The sequence below is a fragment of the Heterodontus francisci genome, chromosome 1, assembly GCF_036365525.1.
Source record: "Heterodontus francisci isolate sHetFra1 chromosome 1, sHetFra1.hap1, whole genome shotgun sequence".
Classification (NCBI taxonomy): Eukaryota; Metazoa; Chordata; class Chondrichthyes; order Heterodontiformes; family Heterodontidae; genus Heterodontus; species Heterodontus francisci.
In genome coordinates this window covers 155,310,870-155,322,804 of record NC_090371.1, presented here as the reverse complement: position 1 = coordinate 155,322,804, position 11,935 = coordinate 155,310,870, and the positions used below count along the sequence as shown (strand labels likewise).

Here is an 11,935-nt window from a genome sequence, read left to right as displayed (position 1 = left end):
TATAAATTAGATTTAAATCGTGTAACAAAATCAAAATAAAGAGAGGGAAAGAAAGATGTGATTTAAGAGAGAGATAGATAAGAGACAGAAAGAAAAGAAAGTATTTTTAAAATCTCGAACACTACTTAATTTCTGATGGAATACGACTCTATACTTGTAAAATTAAATTTTCATTGCCAGAGAGGTTGATTAGCAGTAATTATGACTTATGACTCCATTAAAAATTCACTTACACCTGAATGCACCACCCCTAACTTTTACTGCCATGTTTAGTGGCTGTCTAGTGTGTAGGTACAGCAACGTCACACCCTGCCATGGATTTTGATGCCAAGTCTCTTGATGAGGTCCCAATGAAATGCAGCCTGTGGAGGAGTGGGGTAATTCGGATAGCAACTTCTGGATTTCTGCTTTTAAATGCTTATGTGTGTACTCTGGAAGTTGCTGTCCAATTTACTCCATAATAACTGTGAGTGCTGTTAACCTTACCACTATTCTCAACACAAAATCTGTGCCCTGTTTTTTTTATGATTCTGTTGGGTAACCAGTATTTGGCCACTCTTTTCTACTTTTTAATCAACTGAAAACTTGGACAAAAATGTGACCACCACAGAGATTACGTAGACATCCTCCACCCTCTCCGGCCTGCAAATATCAGGTGAGTTAATAGAGTCAGTGCATGATCTGGGTAATTAGAGTTTATTGACTAGTCAATGAGATAACTTACAGAACAAATTAGAACATGTAATATGTTACTGACCTGAAGAAGAATGAATGCCTTACTCTAATGCTGAAGGGGCACTGTCTCAATAAAAATGTGACAATCTCTCTTTGCTACAAGCAATGTAAATCAGATCAAAGAATGTCATTATGTTTCACTCAGCAAGTTTCATTCTAAGAAGGATATGCTCCTTGAATACATATTGATGATGCAGAAAAGTACAGTTGCTATGGGCTTGTTCAAAGTTGTTATATCTCAATCACAAGCTTTTATTAGAGCTGGAAAGCATTGAAACTAAACTGCCCTCTTCATTTTCTATTCTAGAGGATTATATGTTAGTTGGTTGCCTACTCCCTTAACATATTTCAGAATAATTACAAATAGTTGAAAGAGTCCCTAAAGAGATAACAGAATGCCAAACATTCATGCTCATTTGAAAAAAAAAATGTTGAGCATGAAAATTGCTGTTCTTCAACAAAACACTATTATAGAATGACTGGGACCTTCCAGCACCCTCCAAACTAAATAATGTGTGCTGTCTGTCACCACTAATATCCATCATTACAAGATATTTAAAGTTATGAATACATATATATTAATATGTGCATTAATAGTCAGCCCTCTGGGTGCACTGTGTGGATATGTCATTACTGCCCTGAAATCAAGAAAAAATATAAATCCCCACATCAAGGGTATGAACTCTCAAGTAGACATGGGACTCCTGGCACAGTCTTGAGAAATTCTTGGCGGAGTAAATAGTGATTATTTCATTTACATCAATGCACCACAATCCCACAGTGGTATAGGGAAAATGATCTTGCATAATGCAGCATGACTACTGACACTATTTTGTTTTCAAAGTTAAAAAATAAATAAATCAAGCATTTTATTTACAACATGGATGTGAATTTTTAAAAGACGCACTGACAACATTCCACAGGTGAGTGGAAGGTGGTACGGCACAGGACAAATATTGTCTCATTATTGGTACTTTTTGCAATGTTTGGGTTCCAGGCCCCAAGGTGCTCCACAAAAAAAATGACCTGCAGCACATGAAGATGGTAGAAGAAGCCACATGAAATGATATACGGTTAAATGTATTTCATTATGAAACACAGCTCAAATGTATATTATTGCTGCAGAGCAAATGCAATGAATTCTTATATGATGTCTAGAGCAATCTCCTCAAAACATACAACTAAATGGAGGCAAAGAAGCCTTTAGAAACTGCAATGCTATGATAAAATGAGATGCACTTTTCCTTTTGAGTTAAATTAATGTGCCTGATATAGCAAATTCTTGAAATTGTTTCTTGTAATTAAATACACAAATTTTTAACTGGAGCACACATTGGGCAGATAGTGGCTAGGACATGCGCTACGCCTGCCCCATGGCTCCACCAAGGGTCCAAAATATTTTCTTGGCTGGGACTCATCTAAATATTTTGGACAAGCTGCCAACCTTCCAAGAGACTGCACACAGGCAGTTTGCCACTGGGTGGGATGCTGGGGGAGATAGGAGGGAGAATCATGTTGCTCCTAACCCCAATAAAATCAGTACAAAATCTTCTTAGGCTGTTCTCTGAGCTGTTTAAGCTGCTTGATGCCTGGCACCAATAGGCAAAGCGTGTGCCATGCATGCTCCACCTAATGGTTCACAAAAATGGTGTTGGGGTTGTCACGCCAATGTGCTTTGTTGAATGATAATTTTCTTTAATTAATTATCTTTAATCCACTGACTGGAGATCTGATTTATTTTGCAGAAATTTTAAAAAGAACAGATATAAAAAGATGACTTTGCTGGAAGCTTAGGATAGCCACCTAATTCTTAACACTGTATGCTACCGTGCAAGATCTTTGAGGAGGGAGACGAAATAACTGCTCATTTCCTAGCAAGAACTAAGACCCAGGAAGTTTAACGGAACTACCTGTTCTTTTAGCATGAAGAAATACTGCTAACTGCTATGTTTGAATCACTGAGTGACTGTCATGTGACATTCTCTCCCCATCTGTGGTTTAAGCTGGTGTTTTCTCCGCAGCAGAGGAGAGGCTTCTGGACTCCGACACGCGCAGGCCCAAGTGAGGTGGCGGGGGGGCAGGGGGGTCTCTCTCGCTCCAGTCCAGCTTGATCCTGCTTGTTGATTGACCACCATTGCCTACTCCGGCTACAATCACAAACCCCAATCATCTGTATCGCTGTCTCCAAGAGACCCACTGAACCAGTCATCTACCTCTTCAAACTAAATGCCTCAGAACCACCGAATTCAGCTAGATACCAGCCGAATCACCAAACCACAGACTGGATACCCCTTTTTTTCTATGGACCTTAACTCAACCAATCTAACTTTCCCCACTCTGTAACCTATTTGTGTGTGTGTAAACCTTTAGTGTGTGTCTGTGAATGAATATTGGCATGTTGTTTATTATTTTCATTAGTTTGGTTTAGGTACAATAAAGTTAACCTCTTTTTTTGTTAAATTCAAGAAAACCTGCTGATTGGCTCTTGTTATGATCATAGCAAGTAAGTAATCAAACACCTACTGAATTGGTCAGTACATCCACTTTAAGAAAGAATTAAACCTGTTGTGGTCAAACAAGGAGAGGGAAAAGAGAGAAGCCCTTTGGCCCTTCTCACTTAGAACCAGGGTCCAGTTCTGGATGTGATTAGAAGCAGTAATAACAGCAGAATCCAATCCCTGCAGTCACTTGTGAACTCTCTGGTGTGTCACCAGCTTGGACGAACAAGTGAATCCCTTCCCACACACGGAGCAGATGAATGGCCTCTCCCCAGTGTGAAGTCGCTGGTGTGCCACCAGGATGGATTTTTGAGTGAATCCCTTCTCACACAGAGAGCATGAGAATGGCCTTTCCCAGTGTGAATATGCTGATGTGTCAACAGGTGTGACGAATGGGTTAATCCCTTCCCACGCACGAAGCAGGTAAATGGTCTCTCCCCACTGTGAATTCGCTGGTGTTCCACCAGACTGGATGACTGAGTGAATCCCTTCCCACAGATGGAGCAGGTGAATGGCCTCTCCCTTGATCGTAACAGAAATCTGCGGGCTCATGTCTGCGATCAAACCCAAAGATAAACAGGAAATTGGAAGCAGGAAACCAAATTGATCCCGAGCAATAATTTAAAAACTTCAATACAGGTTTTCTTGTGGTTTTCAGTGCTAAAGTACTAAAATGTCCACATTCGAGGCCAGTACCTTCCTAGAACAGAGTGAAGTAACTTAGAACAGGTTAAAAGCCTTATCTGTTGAAGAGTTGAGGAATGTAGTTGGGCAGTTAGAGATTACTATCCGTCCAAAAGCTAGGAAGCCTGAAATCCTAAAACTTGTGGCCAACCATTTTAAAATTGACACTGAAGAACCGGAGACAGGCATAGAATCTGAAACAGACAAAGTAACATTGCTAAGGTCCAAACTAAAACAGAGGAGACTAGAATTAGAATTCCAGAAGGAGAAAGAGCCGAGAGAGTTTCAGGAAAGGAAGAAAGAAAGAGCTCTGCAGAGAGTGAAAGAGGAGAGAGAATTCCAGAAAAGAGAAAAAGAAAGGGAGGAAAGGGAAAAAGAAAGAGCTTTCCAACGGGAGTTAAGGCAGTTTGAACTGAATAGGAAAACACCCAGTGTACCCTACTGGTAGTGAGGGAGTTACCCCTAGCTCAGGACGGGGTGCTGAGCTCTTCAAGTTCTCCCAGTTGAGATCAAAGTTCAATGAGGGGGATGTGGAAGCATTTTTCGTCTCTTTTGAAAAGCTTGCAAAGCGGCTGAAATGGCCGGCAGAGAGCTGGACACTGTTATTGCAAAGCAAACTAACAGGAAAAGCCCATGAGGTTTATTCACTGTTGCCTGATAAGAGTTCATCAAACTATATGACTGAAAATGCTATCCTGGGCACATATGAGCTAGTACCGGAGGTGAACCGCCAAAAATTCTGAACTCTCCGAAAGCAGCCTGAACAAACTTACCTTGGGTTTGAAAGAGTTAAGCAGCTTGCTTTTGACCTGTGGATTCAGGCACTTAAGATAGAGCCCAACTATGAAACCTCAGAGACGTGATCATCCTCGAGGAGTTCAAAACTTGCTTCCCCTTTCCACAAGAAACCACATGGAGTAACTAAAGGTTCCAAGAGCCAGGCAGGCAGCAATCCTGGCTGATGATTATGGCTGCGTTTGCTGATAATGCAACCAGTAGCTGATGCAGTACTGGTACATGCGCAAATGCAGCCTCATGCACTGAAACGTCAGTGTCTACAATGTCTCAGGCATCTGCCAGTAATAAAGATGGTGCTGCTCAATTTGTCATAAAAAGCAAATGCAGCCTTAAATCCAAATCCCCTCAGTGGCTGCGATCGCCCCCTCCATCCTACCCCCACAGTACCCCGCTCTCCTGCCACCCTGCTTCTCTTCACTGCTCCCTTCCATGCCCGTCTGCTCGGCATTCGCACCCTGCCTTGCCGCTTCTCTCCCCTTGGCCACTTGGTCCCCGCCTTGCAGCAGCCTTCCCTCGGTGACTCACTCCCATCCTCATTGCTTCCCCACCTCAGCCGCTTGCTTCCCACTTCCCTCCCAACCCCGGCCACTGGCTGCACACCTCACTGCTTCCATCGTCTTGGCCACTTGCTCCCGCTTCACCCTGACACTCCTCGGCCTTACCACTTTGGCAGCTCGTTTCCCCCACACAGCCGCTTTTTCGGGCGGCTCAGTGGGGAACGATAGGCCAAAGGAAGAAGCGACGAGGCCGGGAGCGAGCGGCCAAGGGGGAGAAGGGCAGGGGGTAGCGTGTGGCTGGTGGGGGAGTGGGGGGGGAAGGGGTGAGGTCTACAGTGAGCGACAGAGGAGGGCGGGAAACGGCGAGGGCAGGATCGAGAGGCTGAGGGGGTAAGTGGCGAGGGTGGGAGTGAGTGGCTCAGGGGGAAGCGGCGAGGGTGGGAGCGAATGGCTCGGGGGCAAGCAGCGAGGATGGGAGCGAGTGGCGAGGGGGGAAGTGGCGAGGGTGGGAGCAAGTGGCTCGGGGGGAAGCGGCGAAGGCGGGAGTGAGTGGCTGAGGGAAGGTAGCAGCTGAGGGGTGGAGTGGTGAGCGTGGGAGCAAGTGGCTGAGGTAAGACAGCGGCGAGGCAGGATGGAGCAGGAAATTGAAAGTTGCGATTGAAGCGGGGAATGGCAGGAGGCAGCGGGATACTTTTCAGGGGAATGGAGCTGATGACTGCTGTTATTGAGGGGTGAGGACGTCACTGCATGGTGACGTCAGCGTGCATTCATACTGGCAAGCTGGCAAATGTTCACACGCACTGATGACATCCGCAATCGCTCTGCGCATGCTCTGCATTGTCAGGGGTCACTTTGGATGATTATACACTTATTCACAATCCCTTTCTCTAAGGGAAGCCCTTCCCTTGTCACCTCCAAAAACCTGAAAAGGACAGAAAGTGGGACTGTGATAGGATACGATGAACAGCGTGAGTGAGAAGAGAGAGCTGGAAACACCAGGGGCCCTCCTTAGGCCAAAAAGGAAGAAGTTGATTACAGGAGTGACTCCCAAAAGCCTGTATGTTTCCATTGTGACAAGGCAGGTCACCTTTGAGCTGACTGCTTCAAGTTACGGGAAAAACTCATAGAATTAGTCAGGATACACCAGACCAGTGCAGGAAAAGGGGCCCTGATGGAAAGCACAGCAGACCAGACTGTGGCTTTAACTGCGGCAGTAAAACCCAGTAAACCTACCACTGAGAGAGCAGGAAAACCTAACAAAATCCCTGAGCGTTGCCAGGATTTTATGTCCAGAGGAAAAGTGACCCTATACCCCTTGAGTGAGATGAGTAAGCCCATAGTCATACTTAGGGATACGGGGGCCATCCAATGCCTTCTGCTGGGAAAAGGCATGACCTTTCCCCCAGAGAGTGCTTTGAATGCTAGAGTGCTAGTAAACGGTATCGGAGGAAGGTGTATGCCCATACCTTTATACCGGGTGCACCTGGAGTGCAACCTTGTTTCAGAACCAGTAATCATGGGGATTGTCCCTAGTTTACCTGTGGACGGGGTCGACCTGCTCCTGGGTAATGATCTGGCGGGGGTGAAGGTAGTAGCTTCCCCAGTGGTTTTAGAGAGATTGAAAGAGGTCAGGGAGACAGAGCAGTTACAGGAAAAGGTCCCCAGCACTTTTCCTGACTGTGTGGTGACCTGGTCTATGGCCAAACAAGCTCTGCCAGAGGAGACTGAAAAGGCACTGCAGACAGATGACCCTAATGTCTGGTTATCTGAAACCTTCTTTGGGAAGCTGGAGGACCCAGAGGTTAGGTTAAACAGGTCTTCCTTGGTCGAGGCTCAGCAAGCTGACCCAGGGTTAAAGAAGTTATCACAAACTGAAGCTGAAACAGAGGGAGTTCCAGAGTGCTACTATTTAAAGAATGAGGTGCTGATAAGGAAGTGGAGACTTCCTCACAGACCTGCAGATGAAGAGTGGACAGTGGTTCAGCAGATAGTGTTGCCGCCAAGGTACTGTAAGGAAATATTGAGAATAGCCCATGAGATTCCAATGGCTGGACATGTCAGTGTGAGAAAAAACCCAAGCCCACATAAAACAGCATTTTCGCTGGCCACAACTCCACAAGGATGTAGTGGAGTTCTGCTGGACTTGCCACACATTCCAGGTTGTGGGGAAGCCTCAACCTGCAATAAAACCTGCACCCCTAATTCCAAAACCGGCTTTTGGGGAACTGTTCAGCAGAGTGCTGGTGGATTGTGTAGGACCCCTACTGAAAACGAAAAGGGGCTACAAGTATCTTCTCACCATTATGGATGTGGCTACTCGATTTCCAGAGGCTATTCCCCTAAGAACTATCTCTGCCAAGGTAGTGGTGGAGGGGCTAACGCAATTCTTCACCCGATATAGGCTGCCTGCTGAGATCCAGTCGGATCAGGGCACAAATTTTGTCCAGTATTTTTCAAAAAGTGATGGATAATCTGGGCATACCCCAGCTAAAGTCCTCAGCCTACCACCCACAGTCACAAGGGGCTTTAGAGCAGTACCACCAGACCACCAGTGGCAGTAGGAGGAAGAGTGGAAGTTGGAGGAGGAGCGGCAGAAGTAGGAGCAGCAGCAGAAGGATTGGTAGTTGGAGGAGAAGCAGTAGGAGAGGTAGCAGTAGGAGCAGGAGTGTCAGCAGTAGGAGGACACGCAGTGACAGTAGGAGAAATGGCTGTAGGAGGAGGATTGGCAGTAGGAGCACTGGCAGTAGGAGGTTGAGTGGCAGTAGGAGCAGGAGTGTCAGCAGGAGGAGGAACAGCAGTAGGAGAAGGAGTAGCAGTAGGAGGAGGAGGAGTGGTAGTTGGAGGAGGAATGGAAGTAGGAGGAGGAGGAGTAGCAGTATGAGGCTGAGTGGCAGTAGGAGGCAGAATGGTAGAAGGAGGGAAAGTGGCAGTAGGAGGTTGAGCGGCAGTAGGATGAGGAGTGGCATTCAGAAGATGAGTGGTAGTAAGAGGAACAGCTGTAGTAGGAGGGATGCCAGTAGGAGGAGTAGCAGGGGTGAGGAGTGGCAGTAGTAAGAGGAGTGGCAGTAGGAGTTGCAGTAGGAGGAGGAGTATAGTAGGAGGAATTAGGAGGTTCAGCGGCAGTAGCAGGAGGAGTGGCAGCAGGAGGTTGAGCGGCAGTATGAGAAGGAGTGGAAATTGAAGGAATGGCAGTGGAAGGAGCGGCAGTAGCAGGAATGGCATTACGAGGAGTATCAACAGGAGGAGGTTTGGCAGAAGGAGTAGTAACAACAGGAGTGGTAATAGGAGAAGGAGTGGCAGTACGGGGAGTAGAAAATGAAGGAGGTTGAGCAGCAGGAGTAGGAGGAGGAGCAGCAGTAGGAGTGGCAGTAGAAGTGGCAGTAGGATGAGTGGCAGTAGGAGGAGGAGTAGGAGTAGTAGCAGGAAGAGGAGGAGTAGCAGTAGGAAGAGCGGCAGTAGCAAGAGTGGCAATAGGAGGGGGAGAGGAAGGAGGAGGAATGGCAGTAAGAGGAAGAATGGCAGTTGGAGAAATGGAATTAGGAGGAGGAGTTGCAGTAGGAGGCTGACGGGCAGTAGGAGGCCGAGCGGCAGTAGGAGGATGAGCGGACGTAGGAAGAGGAGTGGCAGTAGGAGGATGAGCGGCAGTGTGAGGAGGAGTGGCAGTCGGAGGAACGGCGGTAGGAGGAGGAGTGCCTGTAGGGGAGCGGCAGGGGAGGAGGAGTGGCATAAGCTGGTTGAACTGCAGCAGTAAGAGGAGGATTAACAGTAGGCAACAGAATGGCTGAGGAGTGGTTGTAGGAGGATGAGAGGCAATAAGAGAATGGCAGTAGCAGGAGGAGTAACAGTAGGAGGAGAAGCAGCAGTAGGAGGTGGAATGGAAGTAGGAGGAGGTGTGGCAGTGGGAGGAGTAGCAGTAGGAGAAGAAGCAGCAGTAGGAGGTGGAATGGAAGTAGGAGGAGGTGTGGCAGTGGGAGGAGTGGCAGTAGGAGGTAAGTGTTGCTTGATAGCATGATCAATGACACCGTGCATCAATTTGCTGATGATTGAGAGAGACTGATGGGGCAGTAATTGACTGGATTGGATTTATCCTGCTTTTTCTGGATAGGACAAAACCTGGGCAATTTACCACTTTGTCGAGTGGATGCCAGTGTTGTCTCTGTACTGGAGCATCTTGTCTAGGGGCACAGCTAGTGCTGGAACACAAGTCTTCAGTACTATATCTGGGACATTTTCGGGACCCATAGTTTTTGCTGTATTCAGTGCCTTCAGCCATTTTTTTGATATCACATGGAGTGATTTGAATTGGCTGAAGACTGGCATCTGTGAGGCTGGGGGACCTTCCAATTTCCCTTTTGTCTTTGGGTTTGAACCCAGACGTGAGCCGCCAAATTTCTATTACGATCGGCACTTCTGACTGATTGCAAACACTCCAGCTTTGTCTTTTGCACTCGCGCATCAGGCCCCTTCATCATTGAGGATGGGAATGTTTGTGGAGTTGCCTCCTCTGTTAATTGTCTAATTGATCACCACTATTCATGATTGGATGTGGCAGGACTGCAGATTTTTGATCTGGTCTGTTGGTTGTGGGATCGCTTAGCTGTGTATGTAGCATAATGCTTCTGCTGTTCTACAAGCATGTAGTTCTGTGTTGTAGTTTCACCAGATTGGCACCTCATTTTTAGGTACGCCTGGTGCTACTCCTCTGTCGTGTTTTGGTGCCTGTTACACCAATGTGTTTTGTTGAATGATAATTTTCTTTAATTCACTGACTGGAGATCTGAATTTATATTTTTTTTAAAGACATTTTTTTATAAAGCTAAAAGGATGACTTTGCTGGCAGCTTAAGATGGCCAACTAAATTTGCACCACTATATCCTACACTGTAAGGCTTGTGAGGAGGGAGGTGAAATGGCTGCATTTCCCAGTAAGAACCAAGACCCAGGAAGTTTAAGGGAAATGTTTGTTCTTTTTATTTTTAGGAAGGGATAAATACTGCTAACTGCTATGTTTTGAATCACTGAGTGACTGTCATGTGACAAGCTCCTCCCCATCTGTGGTTTTAAGCTTGTGTCTTTCTGCAGCAGAGAGAGGGGAAGCAACTGGACTCTGACATGTGCAGCCACTAAGTGGGGGTCCCCCCCACCCCCCACCCCCCACCTTTCTCTCTCTCTCCATTCCAGCTTGAAAGCTTTCAAATCCTGGCTGTTGACTGACTATCTTTGCATACTCTGACTATAATCAGAAACCCCGTTGGAGGAAATTATCCGCATTGGTGTCTCCAAGAGACCCACCAACCAGTCATCTACCTCTTCAAACTCAAAGCCTCATGACCACTGAATTCAGCTAGAAGCCAGCTGAATCATCAAAGTCCACAGACAGTATACCCCGTTTTTCTATGGCCTCTAACTCATACAATCTACCTTTCCCCACTCTGTAACCTATTTTTGTGCATTAAAACCTTTAGTGCATCTGTGAGTGAAAGTTGGCACATTGTTTATTATTTTATTAGTTTGATTTAGGTACAATAATGATAACTCTTTCTTTGCTAACTCAAGAAAATCTGTCCAACTGGTTCTTGTTATGATCATAGCAAGTAAGTATTCAAACACCTATTGAATTGACCAGTACGTCCACTTTAAGAAAGGATTAAACCTGTTGTGGTCAAGCCAGGAGAGGGAAAAGAGGAAAGCCCTTCGACCTCTCCTCACTTGATCGTAACAGAAGTTTGGGGGCTCACGTCTGGGTTCAAACCCAAAGACAAAAGGGAAGTTGGAAGAGGGAAACCAAATTGATCCCTAGCAATAATTTAAAAAAAACTTCAGTACAGGTTTTGTTGTGGTTCTCAGTGCTAGAGTACTAAAATGTCCGCATTTGAGGCCAGTACCTTCCTAGAACAGAGTGAAGTAACTTGGGTCAGATTAAAAGACTTATTTGTTGAAGAGTTGAGGAATGTAGCTGAGCGATTAGAGATTACTATCTGTCGAAAACTAGGAAATCCAAAATCCTAGAACTTGTTGCCAATCATTTTAAAATTGACACTTGTTATGTCAATGTGCTTTGTTGAATGATAATTTTCTTTGGTCCACTGAATGAAGATCTGAAGTTATATATTTTTCTGAAGAAATTTAAAAAGATCATTTAAAACAGAATAACTGCTGGTAACTTAAGATGATCACCTAGTTTACTACACTGTATCCTACATTGCAAAGGACTGTGAGGAGGGAGATGAACCTGCCCAAGTGGTTCCTGTTATGATCATAGCTAGTAAGTAATCAAACACCTACTGAATTGGCCAGGACATCCACTTCAAGAATTAAACCTGTTGTGGTCAAACAAGGGAAGGGAAAAGAGGGAAGCCCTTCAACCCCTCCTCACTTGACTGTAACACTTTGGATGACCATATATTTGAACCATTTCCACCATTCTTATCCAATGATTGCAGATTTGCTAAAATAAAGTGTTGCAGAGTTAAGCTGCTTCTGCAGCTAATGGAGTGGTACAGCCAGCAGCCATGACATCTTGGGTCTCCATTCACAGAAGTCAAGGACTGCCTCAATCTCGGTACTATGTCCAATAAGTTATGCATATGTCCATGATATTATGCATAGGGTGACAGAAATAATATGCAGTGTAGTTCTATAGGTATTGGCACAAATGAAGGTGACATTACATTGTTTGAGGCTATGATGAAGATGTAGGGAGGACAATTCAATCAAGGGATTG

At 45.6% G+C, this 11,935-nt stretch overlaps 1 protein-coding gene across 1 annotated transcript; it reads right to left on the bottom strand.

Moving 5' to 3' along the window:
- Positions 1-7,988: 7,988 nt before the first annotated feature.
- On the bottom strand, positions 7,989-8,939 carry LOC137369073 (uncharacterized). The gene has a single exon (XM_068029702.1). It carries the CDS (start codon positions 8,937-8,939, stop codon positions 7,989-7,991), a length of 951 nt encoding a protein of 316 aa, XP_067885803.1.
- Positions 8,940-11,935: the final 2,996 nt, after the last annotated feature.